Genomic DNA, 27,449 nt, shown 5'->3' with positions numbered 1-27,449 from the left:
CATCAGCTTCGTCACCGGCGATTCTCTCTCTCTCTGTATCTCTCTCTCTCTCTGTATCTCTCTCTCTCTGTATCTCTCTCTCTCTCTCTGTATCTCTCTCTTTCTCTCTCTCTCTCTTATGCCACATGTATAAAAAAATTACATTGTTTTTAATTTTTATGCCACACGTATTGCCACAGCATTAAAAATGCCACGCGTATTGCCACGTCGTTGCCGGTCAACTTTAATTATAGCCGGAATTCTCGCCGTGTGCAAATCACGATAAAATCAAAAGGTCATGTATTCTGAGGCCAATTTTGAAGGTCATGTGCAATTTGCAAATTCGGGCAAACTTCATGTATTTTTTGGCTATTAACCCGTATTTCTTGTGGTATTTCTAAGTAATTTCACAGTGGGCCAATATTGGGCTATTTTTCTTACGCCAATATTTTTTTGAGATACTAATACATATTGTATAATAAAACTATATATTATATTAATAAATTAATCAAATAATAATTAAACTAGTGCAAATTAGCTTGGTTTGAAAATATATTTTTGTTATCGGATGTAATGCATGTTCATATTATAATGATAAATGAAAATAAAATTAAAAAATCCTAAAATGCAATCCTTAAAACTACTACTCCTCCGTCCACAAAAAATAGTCAATTTTTGTCATTTTGGGACGTCCACAAAAATTAGTCATTTTTTATTTTTAGAAATTTTTTATCACATGGTGGGTCTCAATCTCCACTCACAATATAATTAATTATCACTATTAAAACTATTTTTTAAGTGGGACCCTTCTCCATTCACAATATACATTGGGATGCAATGTCTTAATGTGCTTTAATTACCCATTGGGATGAAATGTCTTATTTGACGTAATGACCATCAGTACGAATTATTTTTGGGAAGACCATGAATATATTATAGTATGAGATATAGGAAAAATTCAAACATCGAAAGATTTAATTTTGTAAAAAATTTCAACTTGGTTAACTCACTCGGAATTTCCCCATCCAATCTATTTGATGACAAGAGAAGAAGGGAATTCAAGTATCGTGAAAAAAATTCAAGTATCTAAGGGAATTAAGATTCCCTAAAGAATGGCGAAAAGAAGTCCGCCAAATGTTCGACAAAAAGCCCAGAAGAAAATTACTGCTTTTATCATACCGGGACTCCATCACAATCACTTTTCAAAGAAAACCCACAACGAAGAATGAAGAAAAATGTAAGAAAATCAGCAAAATCACTGTCGTTTTCTTCGTGTTGGGCCTGAAGCTCCATGGCCCAATCTAGATCAGTCAATTCATTTTTGACAATTCTATATTAAATTTCAAAATTTTAATTTTTCGTGGATCAAAATGACATCGTTTCAAATTTATTTAGTACATTAAAAAAATCATTTCTACTGTTATTGTTCCACATCAAACCTATTCCATTTGCGATGATCTTACTAACCATTCACGTACTGGAAAAATTGTTTGAAGATATTGGATAGAGACTAGAGAAATTAGTCAAAATCGATATAAACTATTTTAAATGAGATAAAATTAAAAGTTAGCAAACTTTGAACATAAACAACATTGTATAAACTCAAAAGCACAAACTCACAAGTAGCAATCATAAAACAACAATCTGATGTCTGGAAAAGAACAAAAAAGCAAGAAAGAAAAGCTCAAAATATATATTTGTCTTGAATCAACTTCTCCTCTGTGTTGGAGTAGCTCTCTTCCTTGTCTTCTTCTTGTTCTTGTTCTTCTTGTATGTATATCCAACACCAAAAAAGAATTCCACCAACCATCTTGGCCTTGCTTTTCTAATGATAATGTAACCAATTCCAATTCCAACTATGAATCCACTTCCATATCCCATCACCACACTTCTCCATCCAAATCCATCTATAAATCCGAACTCATCTTCTTGTGGCTTCATCCCATGCCCATTCACGTCGTTGCATTTTCTCGTCAACGGAAATCCACACAATCTCAAGTTTCCCACATATGAATCATTCTCAAATGTGGAAAACTGAGTAGATTGTGGTATTTGCCCCACTAGATTATTCATTGACAGGTTTAATTTCGCAAGAAATGTCAAGCTTGTCAGTTCACTTGGAATACCTCCATCCAATTTGTTCCATGATACGTCCAATGATTCAAGCACACTTATATTTCCAAGAGATGCAGGTATGTGTCCCATGAGATTATTGTGGGATAAATTCAAGTATCTCAAAGAATTCAGATTACCTATGGAATCTGGAATACTACCAGAGAAATTGTTGGAGGATAAGTCAATGGTTGTAAAGGTTTTCAACAGTCTCGTCAATAACTGATCCAAACCTTTCAAGGTGACTGTCATCTCCAGGAAAGCTTGAAAGGTCTGATCATCACTACTTGTAATTAGATCTGTCTTATTTTCCTTCACATCCATCATTGCTCTAAAGTTCTTGAAATATGTTTGAGGGAGAGACCCCACAAATTCATTGTCAGATATATCTAAAACTTGCAACTTAGGAAATGGAAGGTTGCTTCGTGAAGCCAACGACATGTTACCATCAAACTTGTTAGATTTCAAGACGAGCACTTGAAGCTCAGGAAGAGCTTCCATCCAAAAGGGAAATTCGTCTTGTATTCTATTATTTCCGAGGTCAAAGCCCTTGAGACTTTTGCAATTGATTAAGGATTTAGGTAATCTTCCTTGCAATTTATTACCACTCAAATTGATGGACTGAAGACTACACCCTTTGATAAATATAGATGGAATGGGGCCACTATAGTTATTTGCATTTAAATGAAATATGGACAATGATTTGCTCAAGTTTCGAAAGCATTGTGGAACTGTCCCTTCCAAACTGTTACTTGAGAGAAGAAGATATTCAAGGGATGTCAAGTTGCATAGTGAGAATGGAAGCTCACCATTTAACTTGTTGGAAGAAAGTTGTAATACAATTAAATGTAAATTCCCAATAATGGATGGTATTGGACCTGAAAGTTTGAGAAGTCAACGTAGATATATATTGCTTTAGAGACAATCTGGATACATAAAGAAACATGGCAATGAAGAAATACATTTTATGCACGTGAAGTATTTTGATAGAACTTAAATTACCTCTTCTATTCTTATATCACCCATGCATGTCTCATATATTCAATGGCATCTTAATTTAATATAGCATTTGTTAACATTGATCCTTAAAATTAATAGAGTTACAATATGGTTGGAAACAACAAATCCAACTATTGTTAAAGTATTTATAAGCACGAGTTAATTAAATGAGAACAACCTAGTTGAGAAATCAAAGATTCAAAATTAGATAAGTCATCCTTTTCTATTTCATATTGCACATGGAGTGACAAAGGAATTAGACAAATATCATATCTTGTATGAACACACGTACATGCAAATTTTCTTGCAATTTATTGATGAAATATGTCTAAAGATTTCCAAACTGTTATTTGAGAAAATAAGAATTTGAAGGGATGTCAAGTTGCATATAAAGAATGAAAGCTCACCATTTAATTTGTTGGAAGAGAGGTCTAGGTATGATAGATTTGATAGATTCCCAATGGTGGATGGTATTGGACCTAAAAATTGAAGAACCCTTCATTTCAATTACTTTAAAGATAGAGCATAGTAAGAAAGACATTGTGTTTTGTACTTGAAAACATACACTGAAACTTTATTATTTGCTAAATGCCTCTAAAGTATAAATCAATTAGCAATGCACACAAGATATTTTGTTACAAATCTTATATTTCCCTGTATCACGAAGACATGCACACCAAGTATTCTTGATGACATCATAATTTAACAAATCATCTGTTAACATTGAGAAAATAGAAGATCCAATATGGCTGGAAACAAAAAATCCAACTGCAGTTAGAGTATTTATCTAACTAATTAGCATAAATTAGTTATATGAGAAGAAGCCAGCAAGCTAAGAAAACAAAATAAGCTAAAGATCTGATCAAGTTTTGCAAGCTCTTCTGCCAAGTTGCTGATAGCAAGGGATGCCAAGTTGTAGATGGAGTGGAAGCTCACCATTTACTTTGGCAGATAATTTGAAATATCTTTTCAACAAATGTATCTAAATCAACAAATTAGGAAATGGACGACAGATAATTTACAAATTGGTATTAAATTGTTAAAATAAAATTAAAATGTCATTTTTTTTAATCAAAACATACGGTTTATTGCAAAAAGATTAATGTGCAAGAATTTATATCTAATCAATTCAAAGTCATATATAGTCATGCAAAGTTATAAGTATATAGTTAATTTCATAACGAAGCGTGACTCAATTGGTAAAGTTCTCCACTTCCAATCAATAGATTAGGGATTTGAATCACTATTGGGAAAATGAAAAATCGTTATTAATCTTTTTTTTAATAAAAAAAAGAGTAATAGTTGATTTAAAATATGCCTAGAATTTTGGAGACTAGAAACCTACAAATGCCCTTTATATTCAAATCTAAAACTGTTCTTGTGAGCCTAGAATTTTTGGAGACTACTTACTCCGGCCCATAAGAGTGTGCATTGTCATTTTTTGGACGCTAGCTACTAATTTTTTATTTCTTACTCTTACTTTTTAATAAAGTCAATCACTTTTTCAACTCCCAATACACTTATTTAACATTTTATTAAAACTCGTGCTACAAAAAATGATGCACACTTTTATGGAATGGATAAAATATTAATTTACAAGACAACTCAATTTGCAAGTTATTATTTGACTTATGTGACAATGCCGCGTGGAAGTCAAATCATTGAGCCACAAATTTTGACTTCTACTCAAATAACTATTAATTCATCAAAAATATTATAAAAACTTATTTTTGAGGATTAGTTGTCACGACCGGCCTTAATTAGGGATAATTAAGCCGGGAAACCATGACTGGGGAAGGGAAATTACGAAGCGGGTTTAGAAAGGGGCGCATAAAAGAATACTCAAAGAGCTTGAATACGCGTGAAATATTCCTTAAAAAGGAAAAAGGCATAGTTCGCATAAAAAGGGTACTCAAAGAACTTGTATACGCGTTATATTCCTTAAAAGGAAAAAGGCATCGTTAGGGGCTTGGCTAAAATATTATCAGAGTTTGCAACGGAAGGCGTAACTGAAATAATCAGTGTTTACAGCGGAATGCATAACTGAAATACATGTATGAAGACATGTACCCTTTCTGAGCCTACTTTAAGTTCGACAAAAACTCCACTCAGCAACAACACTTCATCGCCCATCACAGCTCAACCTGCACAAACATAAACATCGAAGGGCTAAGTACAAGAGTACTTAGTGGGCAGTTGCCAAGCATATAACATAACATCATTAACAATTTCACAATATCGCATAAGAGGCATGAGTTTCTTTCATATCCTTTGCTCATTAAACATTTCCAAATTCATAAATAGCATAAGGGCATTCTTCATCATTAACAATCATAAACACGCATCGTGTCGTGGAGAAGGCCTTCCCCAACGAACACGGGCATCGCGCCGTGAGAGGGGGCCTCCCTCAGCGGTCACGGCATCGTACTATTGAGGGAGGCCTCCCCCAATAGACGCTGTAACACTGGCATACTGGCATACTGGCATCGCGCCGCGAGAGAGGCCTCTCTCAGCGGACACGGGCATCGCGCCGTGAGGAAGGCCCTCCTCAACGGACACGGCATCGTACTGTTGAGGGAGGCCTCCCCCAACAGACGCAAGCATCAAACATAAGCATAAACTTATCAGCGTAAAGCATTCAAGCGTAAATAAGTGTAATCAAGCGTAAATTACATAGGGCGTAAATAGTATAAACAGCATAGCGTAAATCATTTAACGTGCAGCATAATAAAGCTTAACTCATTTAAGCGTAATAAAGCATACCATACTTGAAGATCCAATTTGCATTTTAAAGCATAACATTTGCATAGCATTTTATTTACGCGTAAGGAATTGCCCACCTGATAGCAAAGTTTTGCTAAGGTACTCTAACTCCTTGTGTAGTTCTTACTCTCGCGCTTGACCTTAATCACGAGAATATAAAATAAGGCATTGCCTCGAGGAAAAATTCTTAATTAATGAGAAAGCGTAATGTAACTATGCATGAATCTTGTATGCATGAACTAATCTTCTGAGCGATAATCGGTAATTCTACTATTAATCCACGTTAATAGATTTAATTAATTCTCATATAACGCGGTCGAATAAAGCTGTGATTCTTTCTTCCTTATCGAAATATTCTAGTCGTGAAATAAATCTCGCCTTTGTACTCGTTCGAAATAAAAGAACTAACTCGGCTTTTCTCAAGATGTGAGCTCGTGGAAACTATCGGGCTTTTCGATAGAAACATAATTACTAAACCTCAAATAATTAATAGGCTCAAAAGAGAGTAGCCAATTAATTAAATAAACCAGTGGCCTTAATGAAATAAACAGTAATGGCTTGCTTTAAAGTCTGAAGTCCAAAAACAATATTAAATAAACTGGGCGGCTCATTTACTGAATACGAATCGGCTCACCCACTGATAAATAATTGGACTCCATCAAAAATTGATACTGCTAGGCTTAGCTCAAAGGAGTAACTTCAGCTCAAGCTTTAAAAGAATTAAAGCCCAACTTAAAAAGTCTTCGACCCAAAACAATTAAAATAGGGGTCCAAATAATAATTAATGTGGACTGAAAAGAATTAATCTTAGCCCAAAAAGGCAATTTAATCGGCCAAAATGATGAATTAAACTGGCCCAACGAAATATAAATGGGACTAGAATAATAGCCCATCATAAAATATGCATCAGCCCAACTCCTTAATTAAATCGAGCCCAATAGAATTAATGAGAAGGGCCAATTAAATAAAAGACTGGCCCAATTCGAATTTAACTGTGAAAGCCCAAGTAATTAAAATCAAGCCCGAACTTAAAAGTCTTTGGCCCACAACAATTAAAAGGTGAGGCCCAAATAGATAAATAAAAGAAAAGCCCATATCTTAAAATTAAACCAAGCCCAAGCATTTAATAAAATCGGCCCATTACTTATTAAAAATCGGCCCAACAGAAACCTAGCCCAACACCACCCTTTTCTATCTTCTTTCTCCCGTAACATTTTGCCACTCTCTCTCTCTCTCAGTTGAAAGATCCGCCCACTCTCTCTCGCTCTCTGCGCCCTCCTGCCGCCGCCACCGGACGGCAGCGCCGTCCCCGGAGGCCGGCGGCTCCGCCTCCTCTCTCATTCCCTCACCTCAAGTCTCCCTCTCACTCTTCCTCCACCGCACCCAACAGCAGCCGGAGCCTCTCTTCCTTCTTCTTCAAAATCGGCGCTCGATCGGCCCTCCTTCTCCGGCCGCCTTCTCCGGTCATTGGCTGACCCGTAAATCCCTGGTAGCTCCTTCTCTCATCCACTTCTTCTTAATTCAATTCCTCAATTCTTTGATCTAAGCCCTAGTTTTCCCTTTAATCACAGACCGCAGTCACCGCCGCCGTTGAAGGCCCGATGAGACGGACGGTCGTGATTTCGTCTCTTCTCATTTCTCAACAGGTTCACCTCTCTTCTCTGCTCAAGTCAGAAGAGCTCTAGCTCTCTGTTGATTCAGGCGGAATCGTTGCGCCGCTGAGCTTCGTCTGCCACTGTTCTGTGAACCGACGGGATTCGCCGCCGTCTGGAGCCATCGCCGCCGACTGCTGTTGCTCGTCCGGTGGTCAGCTTTATCTTCCTCAGTTGTTCAGCCGCCATCGTCTCTGATCGGCTTCGGTTGCCGACACGGCTCCATCAATGTCATTGATGCTGTCCTAATTCCAGAAAGGAAGAGGTCGACGCTGCCGGGCAGCCGCTGTTCGGGCTCGGTACAGGTCGATACAGTCAGCCTCCCCCCCCTTAAAAGCTAAGTCAAACCATTCTCTTTTATCGATTCTTAACGCGAATTAGGAACGATAAAGTATAATCTTTTCTTTGCTTTGCATAAACTCAAATTATGCTCGTTTAAAACTACATACGAACTGCTACTTGTTCATGAAAGCGTAGTTGGTTGCTTAGTAAGTTCAAGATGCTATAAGGTCTTCTATGATTGAACTGATCATGCCCATGCTTTAATATGAATGTTTACTGGAAAGGATATTTGAGATTGTGAATTACCTTGCTAATGTTTTGGGCTTGGTTGGCTGCTGTGATGTTGAGTTAAAAGAACTGGAATGACTGAACTGAAAGATCAAACTTGTTTCTTTCAATAACTGTAAGTTGTAATTGGAAGGAGATGATGAATCAATACTAATTTTTTTACCTTAATGTTTCTGGCAGAGAGTGAATGAGTGATTTCTCTCACTTTTTGGTTGTAGTGCATTGAATGAATTGAAACTTGAAAACATTGGCAGGTTGAAATGGAGGCTCCCCTGCTCTTTGGGAGATTCTTGGTGAAAAGTGATAGTGAGTCTTGCGTTGCTTGGCTGAAGTTGAGACTAAGATAAGGAAGAGTTGTTGCTGCACTAGTATGGTGGGGGAGTTGGTGGTTGTGGAGTTGGTGGGGAGAAAAAGATGGTGGAAAGCATGACTTTAGCAAAGTTAAAGAAAAGGAGCTGATTTTGTAAAACTATGCATATTTTATTTTGATTTTATGTCAATACTTTAGTGAGTGGGATTAAGTGGCCACGTAGAGTCCACAATCTTTGTGGTATACTAGACGATTTTCCCCAAGCTGGGAACTAGACTGTAATCTGTGAACTGTAAATAAATACTGGCTTCGATTTTAAATCATCGCATTTTTGTATCTGCTTGATATCTTTTTCCTTACCTGCTAACTTGATAAACTGTAATATAACTTAAATTAAATCCGTAGATTTAATCTGTGTTGCAGTCGGAATAATTCCTCGACTTCTAGTAGCACTAATAAAATATAACTGCTTCTGTTTTTCGATTAATAAATAACATGACTTTGCTAAGTCAGTTATAACTTGGAAATAATAATTATTGAATGGCTCAATAATGCTCGTCGCGTTTTTCTCATACGTTATAAAAGTATAAAGCTAAAATAATAACTCCGTTTCTGATAAAAAAAAAAAAATCAGGACCATAAACTGGATTCATTTATAAAAATTTCATTTACTAGTTTTAATCATAATTAAAAGAGCGGGCTACTACATACTACCCCTCTTAACAAAAATTTCGTCCCGAAATTTGCATATCTCTGCTAAAACAGTTCGGGGTATTTTTCCTTCATCTTGTCTTCAAGTTCCCGCGTAGCTTCTCTTGTCTGCGGAGCAAACCTAGACAGGTTGCAGAATTCCTTGTCGTATTCAACCACAAATTTGTTTCCTTGCTTTAACTCGTAGAACTCAGCTTCTTTCTTCTTCCTATAGCTTTTCGGAATATATTTATCATATAATCTTGTCTTAAAATCTTCCCAAGTATAACTTGCCCATTGTTCAGGTGTCAGAATTTTTCGACGTGCTTCCCACCAAAAGTCAGCCGATCCTGTTAGTTGGAAAGAGACGCAAGATAGGCGTTCCTCATCAGTACAACGTAGGAAGTTGAAAATGCGTTCCATTGCACGTATCCAAATCTCAGCTTCAGCCGGTTCACTCGTTCCGTCAAACGTAGGTGGATTTTGCCTTAAAAAGAGTTCTTCGACTCTCCTAGTTGGGGGCGGAGGGGATGGGTTATGTCCTTGAGCATCTTGTGGTTCTTCGGGTACAGCGTTACGGTTTCTGCGATTGTTATTGTTTCTCGCAGGGCGTCCTCTCTTAGGCGGCATTCTGGTAGCAAAGATGTGCCAATTAGTACACTCTAGCATAATCTAATACAAGCCTCTAAAGAATTCTTTTACAGGTTAACTTATTCTAACTTGTAAACAAGTCATAACTCCAATGACAACATTGGTGTAGTAAGCTTTAAGGGTCCTTAGCATCTCATTTCCATGAGTCATAACAATTCTTAAGCATATAATATCTCATCATCTAAACTGGATACTTAGGCATAAGTCATGGAGATTTATAGCGGCTATAAAATCATGAGCTTAAAAATTATTCTATACGCATCACTTATCTTGCTGCCTTCACTATAGCCACCAAAAGATACAATCTAATTTCTTCTATGTTTGCTTCTATGTTCTGTAGTAGTGGTGATCTCATAACTTAATAGCTCTATGTTCATATGGATTCATTCCATAGGCATACTTAATCGCGCTTGCGTAAATCATTTCATTCAATAACAACATAACAAAGCTATTGACAGTTACTCACTTTGTTATTACGATAGTTCTCACTTTTTGTAAACATTAACTCAAAACTTGGAATAGCTTACCATTCTGCTTCGTTGAGTGTGATGCGATGAAGTGCTGAGCTTTGTCGATTGAAATCTAGACACTTTAGTGATCCATTCTAAGTTTGGCTTAAATAAACTCTTAGGCTCAAAGCAAACGAACTGCTCTGATACCACTCTGTCACGACCGGCCTTAATTAGGGATAATTAAGCCGGGAAACCATGACTGGGGAAGGGAAATTACGAAGCGGGTTTAGAAAGGGGCGCATAAAAGAATACTCAAAGAGCTTGAATACGCGTGAAATATTCCTTAAAAAGGAAAAAGGCATAGTTCGCATAAAAAGGGTACTCAAAGAACTTGTATACGCGTTATATTCCTTAAAAGGAAAAAGGCATCGTTAGGGGCTTGGCTAAAATATTATCAGAGTTTGCAACGGAAGGCGTAACTGAAATAATCAGTGTTTACAGCGGAATGCATAACTGAAATACATGTATGAAGACATGTACCCTTTCTGAGCCTACTTTAAGTTCGACAAAAACTCCACTCAGCAACAACACTTCATCGCCCATCACAGCTCAACCTGCACAAACATAAACATCGAAGGGCTAAGTACAAGAGTACTTAGTGGGCAGTTGCCAAGCATATAACATAACATCATTAACAATTTCACAATATCGCATAAGAGGCATGAGTTTCTTTCATATCCTTTGCTCATTAAACATTTCCAAATTCATAAATAGCATAAGGGCATTCTTCATCATTAACAATCATAAACACGCATCGTGTCGTGGAGAAGGCCTTCCCCAACGAACACGGGCATCGCGCCGTGAGAGGGGGCCTCCCTCAGCGGTCACGGCATCGTACTATTGAGGGAGGCCTCCCCCAATAGACGCTGTAACACTGGCATACTGGCATACTGGCATCGCGCCGCGAGAGAGGCCTCTCTCAGCGGACACGGGCATCGCGCCGTGAGGAAGGCCCTCCTCAACGGACACGGCATCGTACTGTTGAGGGAGGCCTCCCCCAACAGACGCAAGCATCAAACATAAGCATAAACTTATCAGCGTAAAGCATTCAAGCGTAAATAAGTGTAATCAAGCGTAAATTACATAGGGCGTAAATAGTATAAACAGCATAGCGTAAATCATTTAACGTGCAGCATAATAAAGCTTAACTCATTTAAGCGTAATAAAGCATACCATACTTGAAGATCCAATTTGCATTTTAAAGCATAACATTTGCATAGCATTTTATTTACGCGTAAGGAATTGCCCACCTGATAGCAAAGTTTTGCTAAGGTACTCTAACTCCTTGTGTAGTTCTTACTCTCGCGCTTGACCTTAATCACGAGAATATAAAATAAGGCATTGCCTCGAGGAAAAATTCTTAATTAATGAGAAAGCGTAATGTAACTATGCATGAATCTTGTATGCATGAACTAATCTTCTGAGCGATAATCGGTAATTCTACTATTAATCCACGTTAATAGATTTAATTAATTCTCATATAACGCGGTCGAATAAAGCTGTGATTCTTTCTTCCTTATCGAAATATTCTAGTCGTGAAATAAATCTCGCCTTTGTACTCGTTCGAAATAAAAGAACTAACTCGGCTTTTCTCAAGATGTGAGCTCGTGGAAACTATCGGGCTTTTCGATAGAAACATAATTACTAAACCTCAAATAATTAATAGGCTCAAAAGAGAGTAGCCAATTAATTAAATAAACCAGTGGCCTTAATGAAATAAACAGTAATGGCTTGCTTTAAAGTCTGAAGTCCAAAAACAATATTAAATAAACTGGGCGGCTCATTTACTGAATACGAATCGGCTCACCCACTGATAAATAATTGGACTCCATCAAAAATTGATACTGCTAGGCTTAGCTCAAAGGAGTAACTTCAGCTCAAGCTTTAAAAGAATTAAAGCCCAACTTAAAAAGTCTTCGACCCAAAACAATTAAAATAGGGGTCCAAATAATAATTAATGTGGACTGAAAAGAATTAATCTTAGCCCAAAAAGGCAATTTAATCGGCCAAAATGATGAATTAAACTGGCCCAACGAAATATAAATGGGACTAGAATAATAGCCCATCATAAAATATGCATCAGCCCAACTCCTTAATTAAATCGAGCCCAATAGAATTAATGAGAAGGGCCAATTAAATAAAAGACTGGCCCAATTCGAATTTAACTGTGAAAGCCCAAGTAATTAAAATCAAGCCCGAACTTAAAAGTCTTTGGCCCACAACAATTAAAAGGTGAGGCCCAAATAGATAAATAAAAGAAAAGCCCATATCTTAAAATTAAACCAAGCCCAAGCATTTAATAAAATCGGCCCATTACTTATTAAAAATCGGCCCAACAGAAACCTAGCCCAACACCACCCTTTTCTATCTTCTTTCTCCCGTAACATTTTGCCACTCTCTCTCTCTCTCAGTTGAAAGATCCGCCCACTCTCTCTCGCTCTCTGCGCCCTCCTGCCGCCGCCACCGGACGGCAGCGCCGTCCCCGGAGGCCGGCGGCTCCGCCTCCTCTCTCATTCCCTCACCTCAAGTCTCCCTCTCACTCTTCCTCCACCGCACCCAACAGCAGCCGGAGCCTCTCTTCCTTCTTCTTCAAAATCGGCGCTCGATCGGCCCTCCTTCTCCGGCCGCCTTCTCCGGTCATTGGCTGACCCGTAAATCCCTGGTAGCTCCTTCTCTCATCCACTTCTTCTTAATTCAATTCCTCAATTCTTTGATCTAAGCCCTAGTTTTCCCTTTAATCACAGACCGCAGTCACCGCCGCCGTTGAAGGCCCGATGAGACGGACGGTCGTGATTTCGTCTCTTCTCATTTCTCAACAGGTTCACCTCTCTTCTCTGCTCAAGTCAGAAGAGCTCTAGCTCTCTGTTGATTCAGGCGGAATCGTTGCGCCGCTGAGCTTCGTCTGCCACTGTTCTGTGAACCGACGGGATTCGCCGCCGTCTGGAGCCATCGCCGCCGACTGCTGTTGCTCGTCCGGTGGTCAGCTTTATCTTCCTCAGTTGTTCAGCCGCCATCGTCTCTGATCGGCTTCGGTTGCCGACACGGCTCCATCAATGTCATTGATGCTGTCCTAATTCCAGAAAGGAAGAGGTCGACGCTGCCGGGCAGCCGCTGTTCGGGCTCGGTACAGGTCGATACAGTCAGCCTCCCCCCCCTTAAAAGCTAAGTCAAACCATTCTCTTTTATCGATTCTTAACGCGAATTAGGAACGATAAAGTATAATCTTTTCTTTGCTTTGCATAAACTCAAATTATGCTCGTTTAAAACTACATACGAACTGCTACTTGTTCATGAAAGCGTAGTTGGTTGCTTAGTAAGTTCAAGATGCTATAAGGTCTTCTATGATTGAACTGATCATGCCCATGCTTTAATATGAATGTTTACTGGAAAGGATATTTGAGATTGTGAATTACCTTGCTAATGTTTTGGGCTTGGTTGGCTGCTGTGATGTTGAGTTAAAAGAACTGGAATGACTGAACTGAAAGATCAAACTTGTTTCTTTCAATAACTGTAAGTTGTAATTGGAAGGAGATGATGAATCAATACTAATTTTTTTACCTTAATGTTTCTGGCAGAGAGTGAATGAGTGATTTCTCTCACTTTTTGGTTGTAGTGCATTGAATGAATTGAAACTTGAAAACATTGGCAGGTTGAAATGGAGGCTCCCCTGCTCTTTGGGAGATTCTTGGTGAAAAGTGATAGTGAGTCTTGCGTTGCTTGGCTGAAGTTGAGACTAAGATAAGGAAGAGTTGTTGCTGCACTAGTATGGTGGGGGAGTTGGTGGTTGTGGAGTTGGTGGGGAGAAAAAGATGGTGGAAAACATGACTTTAGCAAAGTTAAAGAAAAGGAGCTGATTTTGTAAAACTATGCATATTTTATTTTGATTTTATGTCAATACTTTAGTGAGTGGGATTAAGTGGCCACGTAGAGTCCACAATCTTTGTGGTATACTAGACGATTTTCCCCAAGCTGGGAACTAGACTGTAATCTGTGAACTGTAAATAAATACTGGCTTCGATTTTAAATCATCGCATTTTTGTATCTGCTTGATATCTTTTTCCTTACCTGCTAACTTGATAAACTGTAATATAACTTAAATTAAATCCGTAGATTTAATCTGTGTTGCAGTCGGAATAATTCCTCGACTTCTAGTAGCACTAATAAAATATAACTGCTTCTGTTTTTCGATTAATAAATAACATGACTTTGCTAAGTCAGTTATAACTTGGAAATAATAATTATTGAATGGCTCAATAATGCTCGTCGCGTTTTTCTCATACGTTATAAAAGTATAAAGCTAAAATAATAACTCCGTTTCTGATAAAAAAAAAAAAAATCAGGACCATAAACTGGATTCATTTATAAAAATTTCATTTACTAGTTTTAATCATAATTAAAAGAGCGGGCTACTACATTAGTTTAGATGGATAAAAGTAAGTGTTAATAGATAAAAATGCCCACTTTCTTAAGTTTTTTATGAAAGGGTCTTCTTTAATAAAAACATGTATTCTATTGATTCTTAGATAAAAATATCATTCAATCAAATTTAGTTTTTATAAAAAATTTAGACATACCAAAATTCTTTTCCATATTTTTGAATTATTTCAAAAACTAAATTATTATTCCAATCAAGTCAATAAAGCATAATTAAAAAAAATGGCATAACAAGGTAGTGAAAGCATGAAATTGAATGACATTCTCAACTAATTTCTAAAAAAAAAATCATGAACGTCAAAGTTGAAAAATTTCTTTGAATAATATAATATTATTAAAAATGGACGTGTATCATTAATAAACTAAGTAAAGATCTTCTATATTTCTTATAAAAAAAGTCGGGATATCACACAAGCTGATAGGATTACCATATAAATAAATATATTCTATCAACTTTTTTTTATATATATAAATCTATTTCATATTGCACATGGAGTGACAAAGGAATTAGACAAATCGCATATCTTATATGAACACACGTATAGACAAATTTTCTTGCAATTTATTAGCACTCAAATTGTTAGACTCAAAAATACACCCTCTCATAAATATTGATGGAATGGGGCCACTAAAGTGATTTGCATTTAGATGAAATATGTCCAAAGATTTCCAAACTGTTATTTGAGAAAATAAGAATTTGAAGGGATGTCATGTTGCACATGGAGAATGGAAGCTCACCATTTAATTTGTTGGAAAAGAGTTGTAGCAACCGCAAATTGGATAGATTCCCAATGGTGGATGGTATTGGACCTAAAAATTGAAGAACCCTTCATTTCAATCGCTTTAAAGATGGAGCATAGTAAGAGACATTTTGTTTTGTACTTGAAAACATACGCTGAAACTTTATTATTTGCTAAATGCCTCTAAAGTATAAATCAATTAGCAATGCACACAAGATGTTTTGTTACAAATCTTATATTTCCCTGTATCACGAAGACATGCTTACCAAGTATACTTGATGACATCATAATTTAACAATTCATCTGTTAACACTGAGAAAATAGAAGATCCAATATGGCTGGAAACAGAAAATCCAACTGTTGTTAGAGTATTTATCTAACTAAGCATAAATTAGTTATATGAGAAGAAAAGAAAATAAGTTAAAGATCTGATCAAATTTTGCAAGCGTTTCTGACAAGTCAAGGGATGTCAAGTTGTAAATGGAGTGGAAGCTCACCATTTACTTTGGCAGATAATTTGATATATATTTTCAACAAATGTATCTAAAACCAACAAATTAGGAAATGGACGACAGATAATTTATGTAATGTTCCATATATCTCATTTTTTACCACTAAACTGATTTATAATTGAACTAAAGATGGCCTAAAGTTTTCATAGCATTGTGGAATTTCTTATTCCCAAGATATACATAATCAATCTCTTTGATTGCCAAGTCGTAAAGGAATTGATTTGATTATTATAACACGATCACAAAAATAATAAGTATAATTAGAACACTATATTTAATGGTTCGTTTTTGTCAATTTGAATACATTATTAGGTGAATATTAAATGGTAATTGTTCAATCCAAATAATTTGACTCGGTTGAATTTAGTTTTGGCAATGGTTCAATTAAGTGGGGCCTCTGATATTTACAAATTGGTTTTCAATTGTTAAAATAAAATTAAAAGGTCATTTTTTTTATCAAAGCATACGGTTTATTGCTAAAAGATTAATGTACAAGAATTTATATCTAACCTATTCAATGCAAAGTCATATATAGTTAATCTAACCAATCTAAAATCATAATTACTATTAGAAAATTAGTTAGTGGTGTGCTTTTTCTAATTATATGAAAGTGAATATATATTGTCATATGGGCTAATTTGTAAACAATTCCATTTAATTAGATCGATGTAAACCGAGTCAATTATAGAAAGAGAGAGAGAGAAATAATAATAATAATAATAATAATAATAATAATAATAATAATAATAATAATAACAATAAGAGCCTAATAATAATAATAATAATAATAATAATAACAATAAGAGCCTACCGTAGTAATCATGAGCAATATATCTTGTGATATGGGCTAAGTAGTGGTCAATAATTCGGTTTAGAGTCTACCAAAGTAATCATGAGTAATATCAATTAAGTTTTGTGGGCCCTCTGATATTTACAAATTGGTATTAAGTTGTTAAAATAAAATTAAAATATCATTTTTTTAAAAATCAAAGCATACGGTTTATTGCAAAAAGATTAATGTGCAAGAATTTATATCTAATCAATTCAAAGTCATATATAGTCATGCAAAGTTATAAGTATATAGTTAATTTCATAACGAAGCGTGACTCAATTGGTAAAGTTCTCCACTTCCAATTAATAGATTAGGGATTTGAATCACTATTGGGAAAATGAAAAATCGTTATTAATCTTTTTTTTAATGAAAAAGAGAGTAATAGTTGATTTAAAATATGCCTAGAATTTTGGAGGCTAGAAGCCTACAAATGCCCTATATATTCAAATCTAAAACTGTTCTTGTGAGCCTAGAATTTTTGGAGACTACTTACTCCGGCCCATAAGAGTGTGCATTGTCATTTTTGGACACTACTACACCACTAATTTTTTATTTCTTACTTTTATTTTTTAATAAAGTCAATCACTTTTTCAACTCTCAATACACTTATTTAATATTTTATTAAAACTCGTGCTACAAAAAATGATGGACACTTTTATAGAACGGATAAAGTATTAATTTACAAGACAACTCAATTTGCAAGTCATTATTTGACTTATGTGACAATGCCGCGTGGAAGTCAAATCATTGAGCCACAAATTTTGACTTCTACTCAAATAACTATTAATTCATCAAAAATATTATAAAAACTTATTTTTGAGGATTAGTTTAGATGGATAAAAGTAAGTGTTAATAGATAAAAATGCCCACTTTCTTAAGTTTTTTATGAAATGGTCTTCTTTAATAAAAACATGTATTCTATTGATTCTTAGATAAAAATATCATTCAATCAAAAATAGTTTTTATAAAAAATTTAGACAACCCAAAATTATTTTCCATATTTTTGAATTATTTCAAAAACTAAATTATTATTCCAATCAAGTCAATAAAGCATAATTTAAAAAAAATGGCATAACAAGGTAGTGAAAGCATGAAATTGAATGACATTATCAACTAATTTCTAAAAAAATAAATCATGAACGTCAAAGATGTAAAATTTCTTTGGAATAATATAATTTATTAAAAATGGACGTGTATCAATAATAAACTAAGTAAAGATCTTCTATATTTCTTATAGAAAAGTCCGGATATCACACAAGCTGATAGGATTACCATATAAATAAATATATTCTATTAACAACAAATTAAAAAATAGATAGAGGAAATAGTACCATGAAAAGAGTTTCCATTCATATCAAGATAAACAAGTGAAGACAGATTTCCAATTTCTAGTGGGATGCTGCCTTCGAGTCCCACAAGTCATACCCCAGCTAGAGTTCTAAATAAGTCACTCTATTATCCATGTGAAAAAGAGATTACACTGCTCCAATTATTTTTCAAAATATTAGAGTATGTTTTCCTTTTTCTTTTATCGAGAAAATATATTGCAACTTTTTTTATATATAAATCTATTTCAATTGCACATGGAGTGAGAAAGGAATTAGACAAATTGCATATCTTATATATCTTATATGAACACACGTATAGACAAATTTCCTTGCAATTTATTAACACTCAAATTGTTAGACTCAAAAATACACCCTCTCATAAATATTGATGGAATGGGGCCACTAAAGTGATTTGCATTTAGATGAAATATGTCCAAAGATTTCCAAACTGTTATTTGAGAAAATAAGAATTTGAAGGGATGTCATGTTGCACATGGAGAATGGAAGCTCACCATTTAATTTGTTGGAAGAGAGGTCTAGCCACCACAAATTCGATAGATTCCTAATGGTGGATGGTATTGGACCTGAAAATTGGATAACCCTTCATTTCAATCGCTTTAAAGATGGAGCATAGTAAGAGACATTTTGTTTTGTACTTGAAAACATACGCTGAAACTTTATTATTTGCTAAATGCCTCTAAAGTACAAATCAATTAGCAATGCACACAAGATATTTTGTTACAAATCTTATATTTCCCTGTATCACGAATACATGCACACCAAGTATACTTGATGACATCATAATTTAACAAATCATCTGTTAACATTGAAAAAAAATAGAAGATCCAATATGGCTGGAAACAGAAAATCCAACTGTTGTTAGAGTATTTATCTAACTAAGCATAAATTAGTTATATGAGAAGAAGCCAGCAAGCTAAGAAAACAAAATAAGCTAAAGATCTTATTCCCAAGATATACATAATCAATCTTTTTGATTGCCAAGTCGTAAAAGAATTGATTTGATTATTATAACACGACCACAAAAATAATAAGTATAATTAGAACACTATATTTAATGGTTCGTTTTTGTCAATTTGAATACATTATTAGGTGAATATTAAATGGTAATTGTTCAATCCAAATAATTTTGACTCGGTTCAATTTAGTCTTGGCAATGGTTCAATTAAGTGGGGCCTCTGATATTTACAAATTGATTTTCAGTTGTTAAAATAAAATTAAAAAGTCATTTTTTTTATCAAAGCATACGGTTTATTGCTAAAAGATTAATGTACAAAAATTTATATCTAACTTATTCAATGCACAGTCATATATAGTTAATCTAACCAATCTAAATTAGTTAGTGGCGTGCTTTTTCTAATTATATGAAAGTGAATATATATTTTCATATGGGCTAATTTGTAAACAATTCCATTTAATTAGATCGATGTAAACCGAGTCAAGTATAGTTATTTTGACATGTAAAGTTTTGTGTAGTTGTCATATAAATATTGTGTACTTTAATATTATTTAATATTATTTATGAAATAAAATTTTTATAATGTTGCTGTTTTTTAATGTGTTGTACTACACTTAATTTAGGACTTTTTAATAAGATCATATTATATTTGACTAATATAAAATATATTATAATACTAATATTATGTAGCAAATTAAAATAATTATTTTTAAAAAAAATTTACCTACACATAAATTATAATATTTACCCACACATATAAATAGCCACGTATATATACACGTCATAATCCACGTCATTTCCATGTAATCATTACATTATACCAGAAATATTTTTAACCACACATAAAATATACATTTAGTGACATGTATGTGTAGGTAATGTTTAGTGTTTTACCTACACATATATGCATGTGTGGGTAAAACTCTTTCTTTACAAAGCTTTACCCACACTTGTTGACATTTGAATTATGTGTGGGTAAAAAGAAATATTTACACATAATTAAAACCCTTGAACCTCTTTTGAAGCTGGTATATATGTTCGATTTCCGGTGCTATATCTTGCAATAAGTAATCGGATCTCTTAGGCTCATGGAATGACAAATGAATAATTAAATTTCTTAACTATAAAAAAATTAATGGCATCTTCTATATGGAAAATTGCTTTCAATTATTTTTCTTGGATGCAATAATTTTCAAAAATCGATTGAGAGGGAAATATAATATTCATCGCATAAAACTAAATGTGTATCACGTATTTTTTCCAATTCTCATGGTTAGTTACGATATACCAAACTCTTTCACTAAAGTTTTGGCTTAAAGAGTAGTGCAGACATACCATTTAAAGAGGCGTAGCTGAGGTCTAGTTGACGGAGACTTGTGATGTTCAAGATTTGTCTTGGAAATGGTCCACTAAGATTGTTGCCACTCATGTCTAAAGTCTCTAAATTATTAAGATAAACAATCTCTTTCGGAATACCACCTGTGAAATTGTGTCAAATCATGATAACTCTATTTGAATCGGGTGTAATAATATGTTACAAATAGTATGAACTGCAAATTAAATCATAAGTATTAGAAAAATAGTTAGTGAAGTGTTTTTCCTAATTATATGAAAGTGAATATATCATATGGGATAAATTGTAAACAATTCCATTTAGATCGATGCAAATTGAGTCAATAATAGAGACAGAGAGAGATAATAATAATAATAATAATAATAATAATAATAATAATAATAAAGTCCACCTGTGAAATTGAGCCCACCAACAGTAATGCATGAGCAATATATCTTGTGATATGGGCTAAGTTGTAAACAATTCGGTTTAGAGTCTACTAAAGTAATCATGAGCAATAGTATTAATTAAGTTAAGTGGTCTCTCTGATATTTACGAATTGGTTATAAGTTGTTAAAATCAAATTAAAAAGTCATTTATTTAATCAAAGCATACGGTTAATTTATTGCTAAGGTTAATCCTTTGTTCACTGACAATCATATTAATGTTAAACTGTAAATTGTAAACCAAGTCAAAGCAGTAATATACAATGAAGAACAGAAAATAGGACAGAAAAGTGACGATAAATATGATTAACAATTGGCTTATTAGACATAACAATAAAGGTGGTTAATGCCTCAGACCAAATATCTCAATAAAAAAATTTAGCAAAAAAGTAACAACGTACCACTTAAAGAGATGTTGGCAATGTATAATTCACGAAGAGTCGTGACATTCCAAAGTTGTCTTGGTAATCGTCCACTGAGATTGTTGTCGCTCATGCTCAATACCTCTAAATAATTAAGATAACCAATCTCTTTCGGAATATCACCTGTGAAATAATGTCAAGTTAAAAAATTATGTTTGATTATAAAGTATATTAGTGGTATACCAAAATTTTAGTAAAATTTTAGTATAAAGTATATCCATACATAGATATACGAAAAGAAAAAGAATATAAGTAAAATTTTAGGATATCTCAAGACCTTGATAAATACTATTATGTGAGCTAATATCCCCATTACAAGGGTGGGACTGAAAAAACTCAAATAATGAAAATAAAAATATTCATACGATCAATTATGAAATGTAAATTAGCGTTGTCCAACTATATGAAATTAAGTGAATATATGTATCTCTTGTGATATTTTGAGTACTTAACGTGATCTTTCAAAACTTGTTGAACCTATAATGGCTATATTAGATTTGACATCAAAATCCGTTGATTCTCAAACCCCAAAACGAGAAAAATAAATAGTACTCTCTCCGTCCCGCTTCAAATGACTCTATTTCTATTTTAGGGTGTCCCACTTCTTGCAATTTATTACCACTAAACTGTTTGTGTTTAAACGAAAGATCATCAAAGATTTTCTGAAGTTTCGAAAACCTTGTGCAACTGATCCTTCCAAACTGTACGTATTAGAGAGAATAAGTATTTCAAGGAATGTCAAGTTGCTGATGAAGGATGTAAGCTCACCACTAAATTTGTTTGAACTAAGATGTAAGTCTTGCAAATTAGAGAGGTTTCCAATAGTAGATGGTATTGGACCTGAAAAGAGGAAAAATTATGAAGAACATAAAATAACCAACTTCAAGACTCCACTTAAAGAAGAGGATGATGTAAGGCCACTAAATTTGTTTGAACTAAGATATAATCCTTCCAAATTTGAGAAGTTTTCAATAGTATATGGTATTGGACCTAAAATTAAAAAGGAGAAATTATGCATAACATAAAATGATGTAGGTTGGAGGTTCGAGTCATCCATATGCATGAGTAAGGATGTGTGTGAGTTATAACTCAAAGAAAATAAAACCTTTATCAACAAATCACATCCTTACAGTTGTATGCATTATTGTATAATGATTAGTGGTCCAAATTAAGTTTATACATACAATTAGCCCGAGATAAATTTCAAATTTGACCCTCAAACGCAAAGCACATAAATTAAAGAATTAAATAATATGGGATTAAATGCATGATTTGACCTCATAAATATAGGAATCAACTTACCAGTCAACTTATTTTCACCAAGGTACAACTCTTGAAGCTTGGTCAAGTTCCCAATTTCTGTCGGCACAAATCCAGTGAAATTGTTATTGTACAAAGAAAGATACTCAAGCTGTGAACAATGCCCCAAACTCGATGGTATTTCCCCATACAACACGTTGTAAGATATACGAAGCCTCTTGAGTCTATGCAGATTGTGTGTGCACATATCAAGAGGTAAACTACTAGACAAACTATTATACTTTAGTTCCAAAACTTCTAGAAATGACATGTTGAAGATAGATGGGGGAATGGAGCCATGAAAGTAGTTCTCGTTCGCGTCTAAAGAGACAAGGAAAGAAAGATTCCCGATTTCTCGTGGGAGGGTTCCGACAAGACCCATGTACGATATATTCAACTGAGTCACCCTATTGTAACGTGAATCACAAGTAACTCCTATCCAACTACAAACACTGGCTTTAGTGCTCCAATTTTGGGTCAATATATTTTGAGGATCTAATGTGATTTGGGATTTTAAGGCGAGAAGTGAAGAACGATCGGTGTTGATATCGTTTTTGGCTGAGTTATAATCCATCAAATAATGGATTGGTAAGAGTAGCGCAAGGATGAGAAAATGGGGAGATTTTTGCATTTTTTGGCTTGATTTTGACAGTAGTAATTTTTTAGAATATTGAACTATGAAATCCATATACATGTATATATAGTGTGTGTGTGGATATGATGGGCAAATGGGAAGGATTAATGATGAAAGTAGGAAATGCAGAGTTTCCTTTTATTCAAAGCTAAAATAATATTTTCCCATTGGAAAGACGAAGACGGAGAAAATAATTGTGAATGGGGAAAAGACGAAGAAAATAATTGTGGAACTATAAAGAGTGATTTTTGGAGGCAAAAGCAACTAAGACTCTAACTAGCTCAAATCTTAAAAAATGACCCTAATAAAATTCATATTAAAATAGCATTATAAGTTTTGGCCGTGATCAGAGGGCTACGTCAGTTGAATAAACAACAAAACCTGTTTGTTTATTTGAAGTGGTAGAATAACATGCAAAAGTAGAAGATATTCTCTATTTTTATAATAGATTTGGGAGACTTTAAATCTCCCTTTTTGTGATCTTTGAATAAGATATAATAAAGGGTAATTCACACTTCGCAATCTAAAACCAAGCTCTACGCAATTGCCCCCTGAAAATAGAGCAATTGTTGCAATTTGAATTCGAGTCATTTTGAATAATAATAATAATAATAATAATAATAATAACGAGGAAATTTATTCAAATTCAAATAATTTTATCAAAAACACCAGTAAATTAATTAACATAATTTTAAATTCTTACATAAATTAATTTGTAAGAATTTTTCATACGGGTTGAACTCTAAAATTTCTATGTGCATCTTATGTTAATTCAGTTCCCAACCTCACTTTGTGTGTCATAAAAGTATAGTTGAAAATACATGTATATTGTGGGATCAATTCAGGAAAATCATGATAAACTATTCCTTGTGCTTGTAAAGAATAAACTCTTCGTCTTATAGATGCGAGTTACGTTCTTTATCCAATTTTACATTGAACGAAGTAAATGACAATATTCTATTATAAGCACGAATATCCCTTCTTAAACTAAAAGCTTCTTCTGATTGAGATGTAAATAATTCATCCAATTGTATCAATCAACAAAACAATTAGGTCACAGATTTTATCTCTTACATGACGGGCAATAGACTTTGACTTAAGCATAAGACTAAATGTGTATCACATATTATTTCCAATTCTCATGGTTAGTTACGATATACCAAACTCGATCTTTCACTAAAGTTTTGGTTTAAAGAGTAGTGCAGACATACCATTTAAAGATGCGCCATCAAGGTATAGTTGACCGAGACTTGTGATGTTCAAAATTTGTCTTGGAAATTGTCCACTAAGATTGTTATAACTCATCGATAATATCTCTAAATTATTCAGATAATCAATCTCTTTGGGAATACCACATGTGAAATTGTGTTAAGTCATGATAACTCAATTTGAATCAGGTATAATGATATGTTACAACTAGTATGAACTCCAAAATCATAAATATTGGAGAAAATTAGTACGCCTTCTCGTGCATCGCGATACACGAACTAAAGTGATTGTTGGCCAATATTTTAATCCAAAGAAAATTTGGTGACGGTCGGCGAAGAGAAATAAACTCGAAGAAATAAAATGTGAACGTCAATGGGGGAAGTTGTGGATATAAACAAAAGGTGTGTTGATAATTATTGTTTACGATTATCATAGATAAATAAAAGGGTAAATATCACTTTAAACCTCAAACTATTTTCGCACTATCAATTATATCCAGAACTATTGAAAATGATTTTTTTAAACCTTGAACTATCAATTTTGTATCAATTGTACCATTCATCCATTTGAACTATCAATTTTGTATCAATAAACTAGTAAATGTGATTGTTTTTTAAATTTATGATTTTACTGGATAATTTATATTTTTATTGTTTAATTTGATCATTTTTTAAATTCTATTCTTATTTTTATTTCAAAATTCTCGAATACACTGCCAACATATAATTGTGCGCCACGTGTACGGCAAAGAAGACCTCAAACCCGTCACGTTTTCAATTTATCATATTATTAATTGCAAAACAACTTTCTTGGTGGGCCTTTGCATAGAGTAGAGAATTGCAAAACAACGTTTGGGTCTTTATTAAAGCGAGGTGGAATGCAAAAGTAGACGTGTGAATGTTGAGTGGTGTGTGATTATTTGCAAAAGTACGTGTGGAAATTAAGACAGCACAGAGCTCAGCTTTTTGGTAATAATTGGAGAGAAAATTATTTCTACCAACTTCTTTTCTTCTCTCTTAGGATGATACAAATATCTAGTTCTAAGAGGGAGTGACACAAATTTTAATTAGTTATATTATGAATGGAGAAAGAGTCTCATCATATGACATAATAGGTAAGGATAGTATCCATAAATAGAATATTACTATTTTTTTAGAACGCTTCAAACTCTGGCCCACTTCTCATTTTCCATCAAAGTATACGGTGAAAATATATCTTCCGTTTCATTTTCCATCAAAGTAATGGACTCTAAGGGTGTGTTTGCTTTTTATCATTTTAAATAGAGGGGTAATATAAGTATATAACGAGGTATAAATTTATTACTTAAAGTGGGGACCACATTTTTTATATCTTATTTGATTTGAAGGATAATATATTTATCCACTTCTTATAAGGTGATATAACACCCTTTCTTAGGTATAAAATTATCTCTTTCTCAAGGCATAAGGAGTTGCCCGAAAAATTATACTCCTTCCATCTTACAAAAACATGAACATTTTTTCATTTTGGGATGTCTCACAAAAACATAAATATTTCTTTTTTTGTACATTACCCCCTTACTTTTTATCCCTTCTTTTTATAAATTCATAAAACAACCATCATGGCCCACCACTACTTTTCATTAATAAATTCATTACTCTCACACCACTTTATAAAGTGGAACTCATTTTCCACTCACAATAATTTTCAACTAACATTTCTTAAGATCCGTGTCACTCCCAATTGTTCATGTTTTTGTGAGACGGAGGGAGTACAACCTGTCCGAATTTTTCATACATCAAATGGGCAAACGAGGTATAAGCTTAAGATGATAAATGTCTCTTATTTCTTCCTTATACCTCAAAGCAAACACGTCCTTAAAGAAAATTCTATCCATATTCATGTAAATAAAAATATGAAAATAATACTCATTTTGTATTAATATGCTCTTACATATTTACACGGTTTACATGAAATTTCAGTGTAACCAAAATTCATGTAACAAGAATTTACACAAAGTTATTCATTCGTGTCACATGGTAAATGATCGAATTTTCCGTGAGGTATTAAAGTTAAAGTAAATATTATGTCTATAAGATTGAGATCTAATGAGAATAAATAAATCAATAAAATCTATGAATGTGGTAAAAAATTTAGCCCTCCAACATTCAGTCACATATAAGAATCATATTTTGTTCCTTCAACGACTCATATAGTGTTATTTAGTCAAAGATGTTTGAAGAAAGCTCTTTTCATGACCAGAAAGTTTGAAGAAAGCAAAAAATATGTTTAAATGTCGAAATTATTAACACGACAAGATGAAAACTTTTTGAACTCCCCAAATTGATCACTAATTAATCTCTTTTTGGGTATTTCTCTTTTATGAAATCAACATAATACAACCCAATCAATTTCAGTAAAAATTCAGCCTTTACTTCTGAAAATTTCTACCCAATTCTAATCGCTTTGAAAGCTACGGAAGAAGTCTTACAGAACAAATTAAATTAATAAATTACAGCAAATTAACAAATTAATTTGTTTCAGAAAATGATAGAATATAAGTGGACCTAATTTAGATGAAGAAGGGGAAGTACCTCCAATGGAAGAGTCGAACTGAGACGGCGGTTTGCTTAATTACTGGTTTTGACCAATTAATGCTCATATTTACAAAAAAAAACTAGGCAAATTTATTAATGAACAAAATTTTCAACACGTAAAAGTTGAGTAACATCTTCTTGAGTAAGATCTTCATGAATTTGACATGAAAAATATGTGTATATATATTTTTTTAATATTACTTCATCCGTTCACCATAAGTATGGTGTAGATGGAAGAACATGGGTTTAGAGAAAATTATGAAATATGTGTATAAAGTAGAGAAAGATCCCATCAAAATTGAATTGTTAGTTAATTACTCATTCCGTCCTGCAAAATTTGAGCAATATTTTTTTTCGGGTTGTAACACGAAACATGACCACTTTCCTTATAAAAAGTTTTTGTTATTATTCACATGTTCACCTTTTCATCTACTATACTTAACATATAAAATACTAACTCCTTAAAACCT

General features: G+C 33.8%; 2 protein-coding genes and 4 long non-coding RNA genes across 8 annotated transcripts in view; 2 read left to right on the top strand and 4 right to left on the bottom strand.

Annotated features, from left to right (window-relative positions):
* Nucleotides 1-27,449, bottom strand: part of LOC131014037 (LRR receptor-like serine/threonine-protein kinase RGI2) — a 58,778-nt gene that overhangs the window by 19,574 nt on the left and 11,755 nt on the right. The gene's annotated exons all lie outside the window — the stretch shown is intronic.
* On the bottom strand, nt 1,589-23,457 carry LOC131006355 (receptor-like protein 52). 2 transcript variants are annotated; one of them, XM_057933551.1, is made up of 8 exons: nt 22,564-23,457; nt 22,030-22,101; nt 21,241-21,384; nt 20,396-20,539; nt 18,597-18,668; nt 15,411-15,482; nt 3,498-3,569; nt 1,589-2,969 (listed from the first exon to the last, which is right to left on the bottom strand). In XM_057933551.1, the coding sequence occupies exons 1-8, from the start codon at nt 23,252-23,254 to the stop codon at nt 1,687-1,689; spliced, it is 2,550 nt and encodes an 849-aa protein (XP_057789534.1). In that variant the 5' UTR covers nt 23,255-23,457; the 3' UTR covers nt 1,589-1,686. The 2 variants fall into 2 exon arrangements, with proteins under 2 accessions (XP_057789534.1, XP_057789535.1); XM_057933552.1 differs by lacking the exon at nt 22,030-22,101.
* On the bottom strand, nt 4,942-8,697 carry LOC131006358 (uncharacterized). Of its 2 annotated transcripts, XR_009095488.1 has the most exons (3): nt 8,094-8,697; nt 5,931-5,993; nt 4,942-5,234 (listed from the first exon to the last, which is right to left on the bottom strand). It is a non-coding gene; the product is annotated as an uncharacterized LOC131006358 (long non-coding RNA). The 2 variants fall into 2 exon arrangements; XR_009095487.1 differs by having other exon boundaries at nt 4,942-5,993.
* Nucleotides 7,034-7,842, top strand: LOC131006356 (uncharacterized). Its single transcript, XR_009095485.1, has 2 exons — nt 7,034-7,342; nt 7,425-7,842. It is a non-coding gene; the product is annotated as an uncharacterized LOC131006356 (long non-coding RNA).
* LOC131006361 (uncharacterized) lies at nt 10,500-14,048 on the bottom strand. Its single transcript, XR_009095489.1, has 2 exons — nt 13,652-14,048; nt 10,500-11,551 (listed from the first exon to the last, which is right to left on the bottom strand). It is a non-coding gene; the product is annotated as an uncharacterized LOC131006361 (long non-coding RNA).
* LOC131006357 (uncharacterized) lies at nt 12,594-13,400 on the top strand. Its single transcript, XR_009095486.1, has 2 exons — nt 12,594-12,900; nt 12,983-13,400. It is a non-coding gene; the product is annotated as an uncharacterized LOC131006357 (long non-coding RNA).

Source organism: Salvia miltiorrhiza, chromosome 1, assembly GCF_028751815.1.
Source record: "Salvia miltiorrhiza cultivar Shanhuang (shh) chromosome 1, IMPLAD_Smil_shh, whole genome shotgun sequence".
Classification (NCBI taxonomy): domain Eukaryota; kingdom Viridiplantae; phylum Streptophyta; class Magnoliopsida; order Lamiales; family Lamiaceae; genus Salvia; species Salvia miltiorrhiza.
This window is presented reverse-complemented; position numbering and strand designations above follow the sequence as displayed.

Excerpts from the sequence above, each read along its gene's own strand:
- LOC131006355 (XM_057933551.1), bottom strand. The coding sequence starts at position 23,254 with ATGTATATGGATTTCATAGTTCAATATTCTAAAAAATTACTACTGTCA. Across the intron at positions 21,385-22,029 it reads TAGTTCAAACAAATTTAGTG|GTGATATTCCGAAAGAGATT; the intron begins GTGAGCTTACAT and ends ATTATTTCACAG. Across the intron at positions 18,669-20,395 it reads CAGCTACGCCTCTTTAAATG|GTCCAATACCATCCACCATT; the intron begins GTATGTCTGCAC and ends TCCAATTTTCAG.